The following is an 18,953-nucleotide window of genomic DNA, read 5'->3' on the forward strand; positions in this document are numbered from 1 at the left end:
CATCTCCGCGGTCTTATACATGTTGGCGAGAGCGTATCTTGGGACAGGGTGAGACTTGACGCGGCCATAAGCCATCCACTGCTCAACAAGCATGTCGCCCTCATCAGGCTCAAACTCTCGTACCTCGACGTCATATGGGGCATCAAGATATATCTGAGAGATGGTGATCGTCTCAATTCGATCAGAAGCCCAATGTTGGATGTCAATAATATCCATGCTTTGCCAGCGCTTGGAAAAGAGTTGATAAGGCCGAGACTGCTCACGATAAAGTGATGAATCTGTAATTATCCAGCGGAGACACGGCATCTTGCGAATCGTGGGCGCATGTAGGTGCTGACACGTCAGACAGATGCCCTGTGGAGCCTCTTGGTTAGGCTCGCACTTCGGAACAAGTTAGCTGGGACTTAATCTGTTCGCATGGTTGTTCTTACACGTATTCGCAACATACGACATCGCATGCAACCCCGCAAACGCCTTGTAAGTGCCGTCTTGGTACGTAGCTCTAGGTTTTGAAAAGGCTTTCGCTTTACTTGCGCCCTAGTCTGAGCAGGTGTAACGTTAGTCTTAACTTTCGAGCCTGTAGCTGAAGGAGCTTTGCTCATGCGCTTCTTGCGAGGTTTCTGTATACAATGCAATCAGCGACAGGCACACCAGTACAGATGGATTTCACTAGTTCACTGTCGGTGTACCTCTGGCAATACCCAAACCTTGCTACATGGTCCTTGGTGTGCATTCGCGAGTTCTTGTCCTTCAGTTCCGGCTGTAACGCCATCGATTCGCTCTGCATCATGAACAAGGGGAGCCGGGGGTACGGGGGTCGAAGCCATTCTCAACGATGAAGCATGTACGGATATTGTTCCACTGAGGTCAATAGAAAACAGTATAGGGAAAGACCAACGATACTCAGGGCGAGACCCTAACTCTCTGGTCCCTTGTGGATTTGATGGTTTGTCGGTGACTGCCGGGCCCGGGTTGTTTTGATCAGGCGTTATGTGATGTCGGATATTCTTGTTGTTATACGCTTCGCACTTCGCACAATCCCCATCCACAGCTTTGGTAGTGCTGCGAGGTTTTATATTGGGTGTTGAGAGTAATGTATGATACAACACCCGGGCTCTGATCTTGATCACAGGACCTTAAGGAAATATATACCAGAATTCCTTTTAATGACACACTGCATCACGAGATCTTCGTGCCGTCCTTGGTTTCGCCCAAAAGCGCATCATGCATAATCATCAAGCAATCAGAGTGAGCTCTGCCAAGCAAAGCGGAGCAGTAATCATGCCATGTAGAGACAACTTCAGTCTGAATCTTGTTAGCATGATCTACAAGCAATAGGCAGGCTGTTAAGCAGCCGTTTCCACGTAGGCAATCCGCATACAGGGGGGTTCAGCCGCGGCGGATTCAGCCGTAGCGGCCCCACCGATAAGTCGCATGAACTCTAACACATCGTCAAATACCTAACTGACCTAGGTACTTTACTTGATTACCTACCCAAGGTACCCATTACATGGTCAGAGGTCAAAGTTTCATTAGCCTGTCAGGTATCGAAAACCCTGCTTGTGGGGCACGCTTGTATAGAAGGTACAACAGCAAAAGTCCCGTTTCTTACCCAAAATTATACCACCTAATGAGGCTGGTCTACGAGCCACTGATACGTAGGAGAAATGTTAAGGCAATCGATGGGGAAGTCGATGAATCATAGAGATCATAGACGTTCCCTAGGTTGACCCCTGATCGTTGCTCTTCTTGACGAACACGCTGCAGGCCCTGATTCTTCTTGGCCCGACGTGGAAGATTCGGCTTGGTGTTCTGTCGCAGACGTAGGCATGCTGCACCTCAACCGACAATTGCATGATACCATTCGATTCCGATGAAGAACCCTGCGAATCACCGTCGAGCCCTGGCGTCGTCCATTATTCGTGAGTCAAGCCTCCGTTACAATGGGATTTTGACACTGCCAACTCTTACCTTGTCGAATACGATTGTTTTCGGTGCTGCATTGGACCATTGAAAGGCATGCTGTTTGTCTGGGAACTACCCAATGGCATGAAGAGAAAGATCGAGATAAGCCCCCACGAAAAGGCGGCAGGGCGAATTTTGTCCAAACACGATGTTCAGTCAAGGTAGCACAGAATGATCGTGGAGTCGCACCCGGTGAGTTTCCTTAACCTATGTTGCGTAGGTACGGGTATGCGACGACCTTCATCGGACTCGTGATAGAAAAGCACGTTGATTGGGCAAGAAAGGTAGTCTTACTGGGCTGATCACTCGGATGGGACTGTCCCCGCTGTCAAAAGATATGTTCCTGTCTTTTCTTTCTTTTTTTAAAAAAGTGGAGCTCTGCTTTCTATCGAGTCCTTGAATGCGCTCGTCAATGGCGACTTCCCGGCCGTCGGCCGGCCGGTTGTCTCACATTCCTCCATCCTGAAGCGCTCCGTCCACAAATTTTATCTTATCATTTGTTTCGATGGACCTTCACCAGTCGGGACAGGAGGCAGACGGCAAATATCGCAGCCCAACACCAAGAGTCTGGACTCAGAGCCTCAGCGTGGAGCCCACATAGCTGGCTGGCCAATCATTGATGGTTTACTCTCCAAATCCGATGAAGGACCCGAGTTGAACGTCGTATTGACGCACGTCGTTGATCCGTGAGATGTCTGTTTGCGTGACAATTATGGCACTGACATCCACTGGAGGGCTACAACTAAACCCTTCTAGCTCTCGAGGCCGAGAATAAAATATTCTTAAATATCACCTCAGGAGCAGGGTCTCGAGGTGTGAGAAGCTGGCTCATCTGCTCCCTTCATATCACTTTAAGTCTCAGCTCATGTCGCCCAACCTTGTTCTCCTGAACCTACGTAGCAACCTCAAGTGCCATCATGCCACGCAACAGCTCGTCCCAGCAACCTGCGCCTTACACCGCACTTATCCGAAGCAATGGCAAGTTTTGTACTCTCGAAACCCCCTACAGTGACGCCGAGACCTTTTGGTAGACTTAGCTGACAGGCGAAGGAACCTTCGAACCTCGCGACTTCAATCCAGTTCATCCCACCGTGACAGTCGGTGCAAATCGAAGCACAACTGCTGCTGTGGCATCGGGAACGCCCAACCCGGAGCAGATGCCGCGTCAAAATGCTCACACGAGCTCGAATGCTAGTACGAGCTCAGCAGGCCAGGCCGAGATGCTCGCCGGCGTGGGTGCTTGGGCCACGGATCCTTCCAAATGATCTACAATGCTGAGCGATGGGTGGGTGCTTTATCTGTAAGCTTGACATACTTCAGACATGGCCCCGAAAGCTTGCAATTTACGCAGGATGTTAACAGTACCCAGGAAACCGCCCTCACTGCTGACGAATAGTCGGTGTTTGCAGGCAAGTTGGTGTTGTCATGTCTTTTGGAGCCTTTTTATAGAAAGCCGACGATGGTCGAGACAGGGGGTTCGTGGTGGGGGGGGGGGGTGGGGCGGTGGCGCCGGGGAAGAAGGAATATTGGTTGCATTCTTTATCATGCTCGTATTGCATAGTAAAGAGCCTGCTTGAATCTTATCTCATACAGTGCTATCAAGCGATGTTACAGAATTGGCCCAGACGCCAATTCCGCTATTGTATATCTGGAGCACCCAGTCCGTACCGTTGTACCTGAGGTCGTTCTCATGTTCAAAGGGATGGCCCGAAACAATCATGACCTAGTCTCGAAGCCGCAATGAAGCGTCAGGCGGCTACGCCAGAAGAAATTACATGGATAAACGTCTAAACGCCGAAGAGCTTCAGTGGGGCCACGACCAACCACCCTAGAACAAGGACATCCAGTGCCTTGGCCACCTGCGTCGAGTCTTCAATGGCGCGATTGTACTCCTCGAGCATGGGAATCTTGGCCTTGGTGTTCCAGTACGAGCGCATGTAGAGGCTGATGCCGTACGAGCCGGCGGCGAGGACGAGAGCCCAGGCGGTGTTGCGGAAGACAAGCTTGCTAGAGGTGAAGAGCACGAAGCTCAGGCCGTTGTAGAGTGAGAAGAGGGACTTTTGAGGCGTGTCAGCCACTCTGCACGCCGTGCAGATGAAATCACGAAGGATGCGACCGCAACCTACAAAGATGAAGCCGGCGCCGACGGTGTAGCGGGTATCCCAGAGCTGCTTCTTGGCGGTGCTGCTCCATTCGGCAGCCTTCTCGGCTGTCTGCTCATACTTTTGAAGCTTCGGGATGGACTGAGCCGAGAAGTAGACGGCGTAGCCGCTGGCTGCCGTGACCAGAAGGGTCACGATGTTGGAGATGAGGACCATTTTGCTTGCGTTAAAATATGATTATTCGTCTTTGATGAATTGTTAGCGACGTGAAGTTGACGTGTCAACGTTGTGCGAGCCTCGTGCGTTTTAACGGGAAGGAAATCGTGAAGAGACGATGATGTCATGCGCCGTTGTGACAGCTCACAGACACGTGCTAAAGCCGGATGACGATGGTCACGCACCCGCTCCACCACTGGTCAGTCTGATTGAAGTGTCGTGGCCCGATCTGGCATGTCCAGGTTCATCGCGTCTGCTGACGGCATCGTAGCAGCTTATATCGAGCTTGCGGCGGAAATGCCATGATCCATTGCGCATTCCAAACGCGCTCCGTTGAGGCCATGGTTTTTGGTGGGCGGCCGACAACGAGGGGCATATCCATCCATCTATCTGTACGCGCTGGGCGCTCGGAGGATGATCGAATCGATCGGGGAATACTACTACTCCCAAGTGCACCTCGATTGGCCGACCGTGTCACGCGAGTATAGGTACTCTGACGAATGCTCTCGAACCCAGGGCTCCAAAGATGGGATGAGGGCCCGGTCAATCGCCAAGCACTATTGTCATCAAAATAAGCTCATGAGCCGAATTCCGGGTTACAGATCAACGAAAATTGATCCCCACCCATCCCTCCATCATGATGCCACGCATCCGAGAGAGAGGGGTAGAGAGAGAGCTTACAGATGAATCAATTTCGAGTTAGCATCGTCAAATGGATCGAAGGCTTGGTATTCCCGCGGAGGAGGAGACACAGGGGGTGGCTATGCCAGGTGAGCGGCGGGCACTAGGCGCCTTGAGGCAAGGAATCGCAGAGGGAAAACAAGACTTTTCAGCTGGAGGGTTCACCTGGCAGATGCGGAGGCGAGGTCAAGCATGGGTCTCTGCTGCTCGAGCTCAAGGCACGTCACACCTGTGGACTGCTGTGGCCGCGCTATAGGCTTGAAATGCGGGGCTTGGCACCCTGACATGGACAGAGCCTGGTCAGTGAACATGCCCAAGATGCCCACCTGGGCAAGGTGCCTGCCCGAGATGCCCCTGCCTTGGTCTGACCTGCCCTGAACAACTAATGCGAGGAGGCTGGAACTGGAACATCGAGGCAGGACCAGCCCCGCGTTTGCCTGCCTGCCTGCCTGCCACCTGAGGTCCTTCCTGTGGTCCTGAGGTTCGGAGATCGAGGCAGTTAGGTACATGTCACGATGTACTCGTGCACCGCCACTGCCATTTAAAGACGATGGGGAGCTTTCCCCGCGCGTGCACTGCGCGGGCAGCACCTCTCTGCTCTCTTGCTCTGTGCTTCTTGCCTTCTCCGCCAGTCAGTCGCCCATCGACTCGATTCACTCTCTCGTGACCTATGTCGCGTTTGTGATCCCGCCATTGCGATCCATTGCCCTCGACCGACCCAATTGATCCATCGATAATTGACGAGACCCCGAACCACCACCGCCCACCATGTCGAACGGCCGCGGGTCCGAGCAGACGCCTCTGCTTCCCAGCCTCAACGTCGAAATCGCCCACGAAGGCGAGAGCGGCCGACAGGGTTTCCACATCAACCACTTCCTCGCCGTCCTCTGGCGCAGCTCGTGCACCGCTTCGAAGCTCGTCAACGTGCTCTGGCCTGTCGTCCCCGTTGCCCTCATCCTGCAGTTCTTCCCGGGACTGCACATCTGGAAGTTTGTCATTGCGTACATCGCCGTCATCCCTTCTGCCAACCTGCTGGGCTTTGCAGGCCAGGAGTTCGCGCGTAAGCTGCCCAAGGTCGCCGGCATCCTGATTGAGACGACATTCGGATCCATCATTGAGATTATTCTTTTCGTCGTCCTCATCGTCAAGCACGACGCGAGCGACCCCGAAGACAATGGCGACGAGGGTAACCTTGTCCCCATCATCCAGGCCGCCATTCTCGGCAGCATCCTGACGAACCTGCTCCTCTGCCTCGGTCTGTGCTTCTTCTTTGGCGGCCTGCGCGAGGCCACACAGAAGTTCCACAGCATCGTCTCCGAGGTCGGCAGCGGCCTCCTGCTCGTTGCCGCCTTTGGTCTCCTCATCCCGAGCGCCTTCTACTCGGCCCTCAAGTCTGAGGTCGTCCCGCTGCTGCCGGGCCTGCCAGGTCCTCACGAGCCCTTCACCGAGCGAAAGCTCGAGGACGACGTGCTGAGCATCAGTCAGGCCACCTCCATCGCCCTCATTGTTGCCTTTTTCCTGTACATCTGGTACCAGGCCAGCAGCCAGCACAGCATCTTCGACGAGGTCATCGAGGCTGACGAGCACCGGGATGCGGATCGCGAAGCCGATGCCGAGAAGCCCAAGTTCACCATGACCGAGGCCCTCATCGCCATTACCATTGCCCTTGTGTTCGTGACGCTACTCCTCATCTTCCTCGTCGAGGAGATTGAGCACGTCGTGGAGGCTGGCGTGCCCGACCAGTTCTTGGGTCTGATCCTGTTGCCTCTGGTCGAGAAGGCCGCTGAGCATCTGACGGCGATTGACGAGGCCTGGGGTGCGTTTTTCTTTCCCCCATGATCCTGCAGAACAGTACTGACGACTTTTCCAGACGGCGCCATCAACGTGGCTCTCTACCACTGCCTCGGCCCCTCGATTCAGACTGCCCTGTTCAACGGCCCGCTTGTCGTCATTGTCGGCTGGGCCCTGGGGAAGCCCATGGACCTCAACTTTGAGATCTTCATGATTGCTCTGCTTGTCCTGTCGATCCTCGTTGTCGGCAACTTCCTTCGCGACGGCGAGTCTAACTGGCTCGAAGGCGCGCTGCTTGTGGTATGTTATTTTGGTGGTTGCTGGACCGATGACCTGCAGAAGCTGATATTGGCCCACAGATTGTCTACGTCATCATCGCCATTGCTTGCTGGTACTACCCTAACCCCGACGTCGCGACCTCGAACGGCCTGCAGGCCACGGAGCTGGTTAATGTGACCATGAGCGTCGACCAGCTGAAGCAGCTGCAGCAGCTTCTCGCCGCCAAGCTCGAGTAAGAGCCCTCTTAATTATCTCCAATCGAGCACGATCGCCTCGCGACTGTCCGCGGAGACTAGTCTCAAATCTTGTGTCGTTGTTGTGTAAATTCTGGAGGGGATGGGTGTCAGGGTGTGACAAGAGGACAAAATTGGCCATGCTAGCATATCTTCAGGTTGGGTTTCCCGTCACTTTACTCACTATCTGACTATATCTGTACCATTGTTAGCTACGAATACAAGCATCACGTCGTATTGGAACACCGCAAGAACACAATTGATCACCCATTTGGCTTCAGAAGAAGAGCTCCCTTCAACACAGGGAATGCGTGGAAGAGATGCAGAGACTTGCGTGTCTTGACAGATAGGTATAGTACTTCATTATCGTCTAACTCGACTAACACACCGGCCTACCAGGCACACACACAAGAGCTGCCAGTCTCGCATCAAACTACACATCCTGTACACGGGCGGCACGCTTATTCCTCGCACGTGTCGTCAGTCTCGGAGGGCTGGGGGGCGCTCGAGACGGCGCTCGAGACGGGGGGCTCGACAGTGGTCGTGGCGACGGCGGTCGAGGTGATGGTCGTCGTGGCGCCGGTCGGGGTGGGCAGGCACGAGCAGGCGGAGGAGACGCGGGAGATGACGTTCTGGCCGCAGGCGGACGAGGCGTAGCTGGGGACGACCTTGACGTCAGCCTCCCAGCCGTCAAGGAAGCCGGCGCAGAACTCCTGCGACTCCTCGAGGCGGCCGGCGACCGAGTTGGCGCGCAGGGCGCGCAGGCAGTTGTCGGCGTTGCACGTCTTGGGCTTGCACTTTTCGCGCTTGGTGACCTTGACGAGGTAGCCGCCGCGCTCGATGGTGTTGATCCAGACGTAGCCCGAGGGGAACTCGGCGTACGAGGACCACGAGCCGACAAAGGCCGGGTTGCCGCCGCCGGGGGCCGAGTCGTCCTCGGGGTAAATGTCAAAGTAGGCGACCTCGCAGACCGAGTCGCCTGTGGGGTCGTCGGGGATGGACGACACGTCGTAGACGCGCAGGCCGGCGCCGTAGTTGGACTGGTAGACGAGGCCGTCGTACTTGTTGACGTACTGGTTGTGGTCGACGGAGCGGACCGTGCCCTTGTAGAGACCCGTCTGCTTGGGCGCCTCGAGGTCCGAGATGTCCCAGATGTAGGTGACGGGGTAGCCGTCGATGGCGGGGCCGACGTGGGGGCCGGTGCGGCCGACCTCGTCGTACTCGTCGTCGAGGATCAGGTACTGCTGCCACTTCTTGTCGAGGACGGCGCCCTGGTGGGTGTACTGGACGCCCGTGTAGCTGGTGATCGAGACGATCAGGGGCTTGGACTTGTCGGTGACGTCGTAGATGGTCAGCGAGTCCTCGTTGTAGGCGTAGCAGATGTCGCGGCCGTCGTAGCGCGAGTCGGGGCCACGGTAGATGAGGCACTCAGCCTGCGAAGGGGGGTTAGCAAGACGGCATTCACAGCAGCCTAGGGGGGCGGGGTGACTCACGTCGTGGACGTAGCCGTCGTCCTTGGCAATGCCGAGCTTGACGGGCTTGGAGGGGTCCTTCAGGTCGAAGAAGATGAAGCCGCCGAGGGCGCTCTCGTTGCGCGGGCGCGAGCCGACCGAGGCGCCGTAGCCGGCCTCCTCGTTGATGACGACGTTGTGAGACGAGCCGATGGGCAGGTCGTTGAACCAACCGGTGAGGTCGGCCTTGCCGAAGCGGACGGGCTTGTCGCCGGCCTTGAGCTCAATGTCGAGCAGCTTGGTGAGGTCGAAGATCTGGACGCCGTGGCCCTCGAGCTCGGAGCCGACGACAATGTAGTTCTTGTAGCGGCGGACCTCCTTCCACAGGGAGCGCGCGGCGGCGGGCACGACGGCCGGCAGGAAGCCGAGCACCTTGATCTTGCCCTCGGGCAGGATCTCGATGAACGAGGTGCCGTCGTACTGGCCGTTGGCGACGAACTCACGGCCCGACTCCTCGTGGACCCAGCCCCACGAGCCCGAGCCGGTGCGGAGCTGCACGTCCGAGCCGGGGGAGCCGAGCTCGGCGTGGTTGACAAAGTCGTAGAGGTCGATGTTCTTGCACCGGAAGGTGTGGAGGGGGTCCCCCTTGACGGCCTCGGCCTTGCCGTTGACACACTTGGTGTAGTTGAGGCGGGGCCACTTGGTCGAGTCGAGCAGACCGGCGGCCTGTTCGCCCTGCCAGAAGGAGAGCTTCTCGGCCATGATGTGCTCGTGGAGCGCGCCATTGTCGTAGAACTCTGTGTCGAGGGTTAGTCTCGCAGGCCCACAAGAAGCTGACCACACCAGAGGCACCACAAGAGAGGCAGTCTCTTACCAGCAGCGAGGGCCTCGTCCTTGGCAATCTCCTTGCCGATGACGGCAGAGGCAGCGGTCAGGACCGCGCCAGCAATGGTGTTGTAGCGCATGGTGAGGGTTGAGGGTTGACCTTGCGGAGGGCTTGTCTGGTGGTCGGAGGGGGTGAGGGGGCAAGAGCAGCGCGAGATTCGAGGAGCGCAGATCCTCCGATATTTATGAGAAAGCTCTCCTTCCCTCCGCTTGGCTGGTGATGCCTAGAAACGGGAGGGGGGGGGGGGGGTGAAGGGGAGGGCTCCATTGCACGCTCATGCCTGTCGGGAGGACCCAGGCGCGAGAAGCTCAATCTGGCAGCTCCCAAGGTGGGATTATCCAAAGTCCCCCGCCCACCCGTCCACCTCCGGTCCTGGGTTTTGCTCTGCGGGTGCCTGCGTGTCTGTAGTGACTGTCTGTTTGTGTGTGTGTGCGTGTGTGTGTTGGGTCGGCGGCGGCGATGTCGACATGGGATATCGCCAAGAATACCACGCCGCTATGGACGGATGGGGTAGGAGGGAAACGGCTTGGCGCGTTAGCTCACATGGTACCACGCATGGGCAGAATCGCATTGGCAAATCAACAGAGGCTTATGTGCGGATGGCTAACTGCTTAGTCTCCGCTCCCCGCCCTGTGCCTGCGTCGCCTCTATTCCGCGTGGAACAACTCGAGAAGGTGGGCGTTTGCGCCATGCCGGCCCTGTCGACATGGCAATGAGGCGGGGGGAGCCCGGCCAGGGCTTGGGGGCGTCGTGGCGAAAGGGGCAAGAGATGAGAGATCACCATGTTCTGGGCCGGCGTTGTTCCCCTCTTCTGCTCTGTTTCCTATGCAGTAGGCAGGGTATGGGGAGGAGGCCGAGATACCCTTGTTTTTAAGCATGATGCCTAGTCTGTGGATCATCATTTTATCAATCAGCACGCCCTTTGGGGTCGCTTGTTCTTCGTCTCCGCTGGGTTGCTATCCCGGCCTACCCGAGTGTCCTCGAATCTATTTATTCACCTCTAGACGACCTATTATTAAGTGTTGTGGCACTCATGATGATCTGACTCTTCACAAAGAAATCTGTCTACTCTCCAATACTCGGGTATTCATAGTGAGCCGTGAACCAGCATCATCATCCAGAACAATCACCTGGTCAGTCGAAATAACGCCCAGCCGGTAGACCAGCCGACACCCGACCGACAACCCAGTCGGTCGACTCCTCCAGCGAGCTCGCCATCGCCTCCTCATCGCGACCAATAATGACGTGAGGCTCATCGCGGGTCCCCTTTCCAAGCCGTCGTCGGCCCTCTGCTGCCTCTCGCTCACCTGCCCGTTTTGCCGCTTGAGCGCCACCCCGACGGTTGCCCGCGAATGACGAGATCCCACATCCTGGTGACCGCAATCGAGCTGCCAGAATCTGCTTGGTGCCGATTTGCTGTGCCCGCACTTCGACCCCTGTCGCTGTCATGTGCTGGGGCCGCCCGCCGTCTGTGCAATCTTATCGGTACTGTTTATCTCGAGCTCGACCGATGTCTGCCAGTCGGCATGCAGTGAAAAGTGGGTGTCATGTGTTTGTCTGTGTTCGCCGTCCCAAGTCAACGGCCCTCAAGGTTGGCGGACCTGGAGTTTAGCCGCCTGTCATGTTCGTCGCATCTTTCGGCGTCTCCCCCTCCCCCTTCTTCTGGAAGCGATCGCCAGCGGTCTACTACGCTGTTCACGGCTTCTTTCACCATATTTGCCCCTGAGGACTCATTTGGCATTCTCACTTTCGAGGGAAATGCTACCTGACAAGACCGCCGCCGTCGCCAACACTGGCATCTCCAGAAATACGACCACCAGCGCAAAAAGCATCATGGGCCTTCTCTCAGCGTCGGTTCGACCGCCGCGATTTCATGCTTCCCTACAAGAACTTGTGTAATCATATCGACTGCTCTTCAACAGGCCAGAGAGTCAGAAATGGAAGTGTTCCCCCTTGTACAAGACTGTACCTGTCCCAATCCCCATACCGGTGAATTACCGTCCACGCTGTAATGAGGCCACTTCGACGGCATAGGAACGGCTGCCGTATCTTCCTTCGGCGCACGAGGAAAGCTCCCTCTCTTCGCCGCTGACCCCGCGTCTCACGCTGCGCCGGACTTGGCAGGCGGCAGTAAGGTGGCACGGCCCGTAAGAATTTCCGCTCAAGAGGCTGCGCGGCGCAAGCCGTCCAATTGCCGTGGGCAGCATCTGTATCTGCCGGCCGGGCCATTGTCTTGCGGCGCCTCCACCAGCCGGAGCCCCCGGCTGCAGGTTCTCCGGAGGCCCGGTTGCGCTTCTTCCAAGTACATGCTAACAATTATCGGCCAAGGTGGACCCCGAGCTCCTCTTCTTAATGACACATGGCGCTGCCGTGTAGTGACGCCGTATCTTACAGACCTAGTCAAGTGCTTCGTGTTTGTTAGTAATACTTGATGAACCTATTATGGCGTGGCTACCATGAATCTGACAGTATTAGGTTCTTGTTCATGTTGTATCTCTGTTTTGGCTCGATAAAGGCCAGACAACAACTGAATATGGCTCATCCTCAGAATAGCTGACCCTCCGCCGAGTCACACCAAAGCCTGTCGCTGGAGGTTTTGCCCTCCGTGCCGCTCCATCATCAGGTGCCGCCACAACTCCCGCCATTCTCTTCTGGCACAGAAACGACATTTGGAATGGTATTGGAAGGCGGAGATGGTGTGCACCTCCTTCCACTCGTTGGCCAACCTTTCGTCAGGGGCCAATAGGATATGCATAAATGTGATATTCAGCTCCGTAGGAAGACTGCTAAGCCAACTGCTCGCCACGTATTCCTGGCTGTCGGATATGTCCGTCACACGTGCTAGTTGGACTTCCCAAGGGGGAAACCAGTGACGGCACCAACGACGCGCAATCAATGCAAGCAGACTCTATGGCTATCTACCTCTGTTGGGAAGATGACTCGGAGGGTCACAGACCTACTTCTGACGCCAGTTCTCACTTCCAGTACTCCGTCAAGGTACTCAAGCTTTTCTTACATATCCAGTAGCCTACACTGGCTGCATGTAAGTGGGAAGAAGGGGAACCGTTGAGCACGTTACACATGCAACTTGGTTGTGCTGCCGTCCTAAATTCGGTTGGTAACAGCGACCAGAGCTACTTTGCTTCACAACATAGGCAACACAAGTCGGCAAACGACTTGCATCAGTCTGCTACCATGGTAGTTGAGTACTCGCCGATATGTGGCGAACCTTACCACTTCCCCCCTGCACACGGCTAGCATAACTGACGTCAAACACTTGTTGTCCTGGAACTGGATCGAAGCACTCAAAGCAACACCTGCGATCGCTGTCCCCGGTAGCCCACCTTATGGACCCCTCCAAGGCCGACGTCACATCAACCGTTGCAGAAAGACTTTGGCCTGATTCAAACCTCTTAGGGTGCAGCTCGCTATCCCGCTAGTCGCCTAGAGCCTTTATTTACGCGTTGCTTATCACGAATCCCATTTTAGACCTGAAAATAAAGGATATCGTAACCGACCGAAACGTGATCCGCAAGCTCCCTCCATTTGCCGATCCCAGTACAGCAACAAATGCACTGACGCCCTTTATATGACGATCGAGGTCATTGGCACACCTGAGTTATTTGCTCGCTAGGGAACCAAAACGACCGAGCTAATCGGCCCAGTGAGCACAAGGGCTTCGGTCACAATTTCGAAAAGACGTACACCGACAGCCAAGTCAGCGGCATCATCGGGCATCGCCAAATCATTTCCTAACAGTTATGAGGTTTGGGTTTTGTCGTCCGTCATGAAATGTACAGCTACCTTGCCACGGCGCCGACCCCTTCTTCTTCTGGTGGCAGGGAAGACCTGGACTGAGGTCTATCCGGCGCCTTGTCGTCTCTCTCCACGTCTCCGACTGCTAGCATGCCTGCCACCAAAGTTGCCGTGACGAAGTTGACGATCCGCAGAGAGGGCAAGATGGTGCCCCTCAGGTCGACCATCGAGATCACGACCAGGACTGTGCGCAAGCCGATCGAGGTCAGAGAAGTCGTGAAGCAACTCTGAACATTACAGACGCCCAAGCTCGTGCCTACTATTACAATGGTCTGCTCCAGTCGCTGCCAATGGTGGAAGATGTGGCGGCCGCAATCTTCCGTTGGGAGGAAGAGAACCAGAAGGGCCTGGCAAAGTTGGCCGTACTCACCCGGTCAGCTTGTCAACGTGGCCAGTGAACTCGGGGGCGAGGTCGTTGTGAGCTACAGCGATAGAAGGGCAAGCTCGTAGTTCGCAAGGGCGATGGAAACGACATATTGCCGAACGATCTTTATATCCACTGGCACGGCACGCCAGATCAACACAATGGTGCGTTGGTGAGCCCCTCTTCCCTCGGGTATGTTCACGGGTCACCAAACAATGACCATGCAGGCGATGACGGCAGAGACCACGACGGACTCAGTCCAACAAGCCGGTGCTGATCCTGGATATGTACCGAGCCAGACAATACCAAAGCTCGCCAGCGTGCTTTTTTCCCGACATTGTTGTACACGGCGTGCAAAACGGATTGTCCCACATCTTCTGCCGCTTCCCCTGGTATCTGGCCGACTTCGGTGTCCTGTGCGACAGCCTCACTCAACACGGCGCTGACGTGACCAACCAGGGACGTGTTCAGGGCGTGGTGACGGGCTTGAAGAGTGGCGACGACGATAACGACCACGGGTCACGAACAAGCAGCCCGCGATGCTGCGTTCGTCTTGGTCCATCTGTTCGTCCTCGGAGAGTTCACGTCGCCATCCATCGATGCTGCAACGGCTGCGCTGTATCGTTTCCCACGACCGGCAGTTCGGGTATAGAAACCCACAACATGGTCCGCGAGGCGTTGGAGTTGAACTTGATGGTATCGTGTAAACAGAGGGTGGCCCAGGAGATGTAGGGTTCTGGGATTGATTCGGACTGGTCGGACTGAGCGACTCGCCCAAACGCACTCCTGCAAGAGGATGTCTAGTTCGACGGCGCCCGTGCTCGTGAGCTCGCGGAGCATCTCGGACCGCAGTCGATTCCGTCGATCTCTCATGCTGACAGCCAACGACGTCGGATTCGAATCCCCCGACCCGATGCATGAAGATGGCGAACGGGTCCCTCGGCGAATCCGCTATCCCCGAGCGGCGGCGGGAAAATCTCCTGGTGACTGAACGAAACGCAATGCATCGTCCGATCTACGGCCGCTACCAAGCAGCCAGACGAATAGCCTTGAAAAACACCACGCGCATTGCACAGCAAAATGGAGCTCGCCAAATGGCAGGTCGGAACCGAGGAGGGGGCTGACTCACTCACCGGGGACAGGGGCCGGCCAGGCTTTCCTCCCACTGAGAAACTGAGAAGCTGCTGAAGGCCACTGAAGAGGGGGGGCTGAACCCAATCAACCCCCGCAGCCCTACCACCACGAACCCACACGGCACCAAGTCGCGAGCGGCATTGGGCGTCGAACCTGCCCGGCCGTTAGCCTCGCAGCCAAAATGCGCGCGCTGTCACGGCAAGCACGGGTGCCTTGTCCTCCAGCGCGTCGACTCATTGGACGCCACATGGCCCATCACCTGATGACGTCGAACAACCTGTACTACTTGGAGGGTAGGTAGCTCGATCATGTTGGGTGGTGGCCTGACCCACACGCCTGCCGCGAAACCGAGCCTGCCCGCCGCACCTGCCCGCCTACCACCTGCTTCCCGCTTCCTGCCACATGCTTCCTGCCTACCATTCGGATCTTACGATGAATGGGGACAGGAAGCGCCATGTACCGGATGGCCATGGCAAGCGCAAGTGCAGTGCCAGTGCCAAGATGGGCAGCATGTGCAGGCAGGTACTTCCGACACTTCCGACCATCGGCCGTCGATCGTTGATGAGATGACAGCCCGTTCAGTCCTACCTTGAGTAAGCTACCGTACCTTGCCTACCTAGGTAGGCTACCAGTAGGTAGCAAGAAAGGCCGTTCAACAGATATCATCACGCGAGCCCGCCGTTTCGCTCTGCCTCGTGATCTGCCCCCCCAGCCCTGCCAAACTCAAAACCCCGTGGCCAGCCCGTCGACCTAGCCCCAAGGCGAACCTTAACCTAACGAGCTGCCGTGCCCGAGATAGCTCACCGTCTTCGGCTCCTTTTTTTTTTGTTTTTCGTTTCTGGACGCTGCTCTTGACCTTTCAAGACCTATCCTCCACATCACGCGCCGCGCTCCTAACCCCGCCAGACGAGTCCTCACAACCGATCGCCACAATGGATGAGAAGAAGCAGAACCACCAAGGTACCGCTCGCCCTCTCGCGCTCCTCACATCATTCCAGCGCCGCCCACTCACATGCCCCACAGCCTCGTCCCTGTCCGCCTCCTCGCCCTCCTTCTCTTGGGCCAACGAGCGCCCGTCCAACACACCCCAGATCACGACCTCGGACCTCGCCGTCTTCGGTGCTCTGCTGCTCCTGCAGTCGCTCACCTCATACAGCCTCTTCGTCATCTACCGCGGCTACGAGGGCTGGGGTCAGACCAAGGGCGTCGACAGGGCCTGGATCGTCCTCGGCGGCGTGCAGTCTGTCGTCTCGGTCGTGCTCATTGGGAGCTTCTTCCGCCTCGTGTTTGCGCGCTGGAGGAACCGCATCGAGTAGGGCTCGCGGCGACGCCGAACGGACACCACGAAGGAGCTCTGACCCTTTTTCTTTCTTGTTCTTTTCTCTTTCCATACGCGAGGGCGGTAGCGTCAACCTCGGTCGGAGAGCAGCCGGAGGCCAGACGGGAAGATTAATATGTGGTGGCAGGAGGATGCGGTTATGCTCCGGAGACGCATGAGCGTCGCTTGGTCTTTCTATTTCTTCGTATACCCTTTTCCTCGGTCGCGTTACTAGGTTCTGTGCTGCAAGCTGATCATGGGCAGCGATGGGATGCACGTTGACAGGCGCGTTTCTACTCTGACTGTTCTTGAGTGCCAAGGTATCGCCATACACTCTTATCAAATTTCTTCAAAGGTCAATCTTTGTCAGACACCTTCTTCATACAGGTCGCTTCATATTATGGGGCCCTTCCCCCGAACCATATATACATCACATGGCCGTGTATCTATGCAACATGTTCTTCAACGAAAATAGTAACAAGCCTCTGTTGAGTGGCATTGGTGCCTCAGAAGCGTTCAAGCCTACCCAGAACATTTCTTTCGTCGCCGTCAGTCCTTGAACGAGCCTAGAGCCTTCTGATTGCTAATAAGATAAGGACCGCGTCAGCTTTTCAAGGCAACCCAGTAGTGGCTCAGAAGAGCACGATGCTTATGAATGCAGACGGATATGTCACGTGTACGAGTCCGATTCAGTACCTCGGTCGTCTCAGCGGTCCTCGCTGTCCACGTCACGGCTCTTCCCGCGGTGTCAGATGCAACACTGTCGCAACACGACCACGAAATCATGCTCAAAGAATGGGATAGACGATGGCGTACGAGAGCGCATAGGATGTTCGCCCTGCGGCGCCGACAAGACTCTGCTTGGGACAAGAAACTTTTGTCCCTACTATCAGCAGACACCATACCATCAGATAGATTCTACAGTTGAGCTTTACGGCAGAGGACCGGAAACTTCCGCTTCACGCGCCATGCCGTCTTCGTCGACGGGCTGATGCGGAGAATCTCACTGTTTTAGCTGTGGATACGCCCCAGAGCAGGACAAGAACGTCGATGAGCGCTCCAACAAGATGAGGAGGAAGTCTCCGCGGCTCAAAGTATTCACCTAGATCGAAATAAAGCTCGACACAGGGCCGGATCGTCACCGTTTGCTGAGCATGCCCAAGCTACAAATACTCGCGGGTCAAATTGATTGGCCGACGTCATGGCTGTCATCAGGTTGCATTAGCGCCGTGAGTTCAGCGACATGCTATAAACGCCATCGGAGGGGTAGCGCTTTGTGAACCTGGGTGGAGAAGGGGTTATGACCGGAGTTAAGGAGTTTCAATGTCATCAAGTCGCTTTGGTGGCATCAAGTTGCAATGGGAAGCATTCAGGACACATTGATGGCAGGTATAAAGATGGTCACTTTTGGAATTCGAGTTGCTTCATAGCCACAGGAATCCTCCCTCAGAGTCTACCCACTACACTCCCATACCCACCTCAAAAATGTCCTTCTTCGCTTCACCCCCCAAACCCAAGACTCCCCTTGGCTGGCATCGCCCCTTGAGCCCTACAGCCGGCGTCAAGGTCAGCCCGATCGCCCTGGGCGGCATCTCCATCGGAAACTCATGGAGCGAGCTCTTTGGCACGAGCACCGACGCGTTTGGCCTTCTCGACGCCTTCTACGATCTCGGCGGCAACTTCATCGACACGGCAAGCAACTACAATGGAGAGGAGTCGGAGCAGCTTATTGGTGAATGGATGGAGAAGCGTGGCGTGCGCGACCAGATGGTCATCGCGACCAAGTTTGCGTCCGGATACCGGTACCACAACCGCGAGGGCGAGCCGATACAGAGCAACTTTACCGGCGCATCGGCCAAGAGCATGCACCTCTCGGTCAAGGCCAGCCTGAAGAAGCTGCGGACTGACTACATTGACGTGCTGTACTTGCACTGGTGGGACTTTTCGACGTCGGTCGAGGAGGTCATGACGCACCTGCACGCCCTCGTCATGGCGAGGCAGGTGCTGTATCTGGGCGTATCGGACACGCCGGCGTGGATCGTGGTCAAGGCCAACGAGTTTGCGCGCCGCAACGGGCTGACGCCCTTCTCCGTGTACCAGGGCCGCTGGAATGCGGCGTTCCGCGACATGGAGGCCGAGATCATCCCCATGTGCGAAGACCAGGGCATGGGCATCGTGTCCTGGGCGTCGCTGGGCGGCGGACAGCTGACGACGGCGGCACAGCGCCAGGCCATGGCCGACGACGACAAGGCGCCCAAGGGCTACGGCCCCAACAGCTTCGACGTGCCCGTGTCCGAAGTCATCGAGCGCTTGGCCCGGGAGAAGAACGTCACCTTCCAGCAGGTCGCGCTGGCGTACCTCTTCCACCAGTCGACCTATGTTTTCCCCATTGTGGGCGTGCAGTCGGTCGAGCATATCAAGGCCATCCCTGCCGCGATCGAGGTCGAGCTGTCCAAGGAGGATATCGGGGACTTGCACGCTGCCGCGGCCTTTAACCCGCTGTTCCCGAACACGTTCCTCTTTGACAAGGATCCTTACAGCACCAAGCTCACTTTTGCCCACCAAACTCATTTGCAGATGACGACTTGGTTGGATGCACCCTCCAAGGATGATGTACGTTATGCTTCCCCTTCGAGCATGAGATTGTTGCTGACCAGATAGAAATTCGTGGCAAGGCATCGATGAGTACCGACCGGCTGTAGTTGTGGGGCTTGAAT

At 56.4% G+C, this 18,953-nt stretch overlaps 6 protein-coding genes across 6 annotated transcripts; 4 read left to right on the forward strand and 2 right to left on the reverse strand.

Annotated features, from left to right (window-relative positions):
- Nucleotides 1–3,752: 3,752 nt before the first annotated feature.
- Nucleotides 3,753–4,283, reverse strand: D7B24_009204 (uncharacterized protein; the record flags this gene model as incomplete). Its single annotated transcript, XM_028643280.1, has 2 exons — nt 3,753–4,022; nt 4,092–4,283. 2 exons carry the CDS (start codon nt 4,281–4,283, stop codon nt 3,753–3,755), a joined length of 462 nt encoding a protein of 153 aa, XP_028498331.1.
- Nucleotides 4,284–5,732: 1,449 nt separating this feature from the next.
- On the forward strand, nt 5,733–7,270 carry D7B24_009205 (uncharacterized protein; the record flags this gene model as incomplete). Its single annotated transcript, XM_028643281.1, has 3 exons — nt 5,733–6,780; nt 6,835–7,055; nt 7,115–7,270. The coding sequence occupies 3 exons, from the start codon at nt 5,733–5,735 to the stop codon at nt 7,268–7,270; spliced, it is 1,425 nt and encodes a 474-aa protein (XP_028498332.1).
- Nucleotides 7,271–7,728: 458 nt separating this feature from the next.
- D7B24_009206 (uncharacterized protein) lies at nt 7,729–9,683 on the reverse strand (the record flags this gene model as incomplete). The annotated part of the gene is made up of 3 exons (XM_028643282.1): nt 7,729–8,700; nt 8,761–9,515; nt 9,593–9,683. 3 exons carry the CDS (start codon nt 9,681–9,683, stop codon nt 7,729–7,731), a joined length of 1,818 nt encoding a protein of 605 aa, XP_028498333.1.
- A 3,827-nt stretch (nt 9,684–13,510) lies between these two features.
- On the forward strand, nt 13,511–13,818 carry D7B24_009207 (uncharacterized protein; the record flags this gene model as incomplete). Its single annotated transcript, XM_028643283.1, has 2 exons — nt 13,511–13,624; nt 13,702–13,818. The coding sequence occupies 2 exons, from the start codon at nt 13,511–13,513 to the stop codon at nt 13,816–13,818; spliced, it is 231 nt and encodes a 76-aa protein (XP_028498334.1).
- Nucleotides 13,819–15,850: 2,032 nt separating this feature from the next.
- D7B24_009208 (uncharacterized protein) lies at nt 15,851–16,234 on the forward strand (the record flags this gene model as incomplete). The annotated part of the gene is made up of 2 exons (XM_028643284.1): nt 15,851–15,878; nt 15,942–16,234. The coding sequence occupies 2 exons, from the start codon at nt 15,851–15,853 to the stop codon at nt 16,232–16,234; spliced, it is 321 nt and encodes a 106-aa protein (XP_028498335.1).
- Nucleotides 16,235–17,721: 1,487 nt separating this feature from the next.
- Nucleotides 17,722–18,921, forward strand: D7B24_009209 (uncharacterized protein; the record flags this gene model as incomplete). The annotated part of the gene is made up of 2 exons (XM_028643285.1): nt 17,722–18,849; nt 18,898–18,921. 2 exons carry the CDS (start codon nt 17,722–17,724, stop codon nt 18,919–18,921), a joined length of 1,152 nt encoding a protein of 383 aa, XP_028498336.1.
- Nucleotides 18,922–18,953: the final 32 nt, after the last annotated feature.

Source organism: Verticillium nonalfalfae, assembly GCF_003724135.2.
Source record: "Verticillium nonalfalfae strain VnAa140/NRRL 66861 chromosome Unknown scaffold_9, whole genome shotgun sequence".
Taxonomy (NCBI): Eukaryota; Fungi; Ascomycota; class Sordariomycetes; order Glomerellales; family Plectosphaerellaceae; genus Verticillium; species Verticillium nonalfalfae.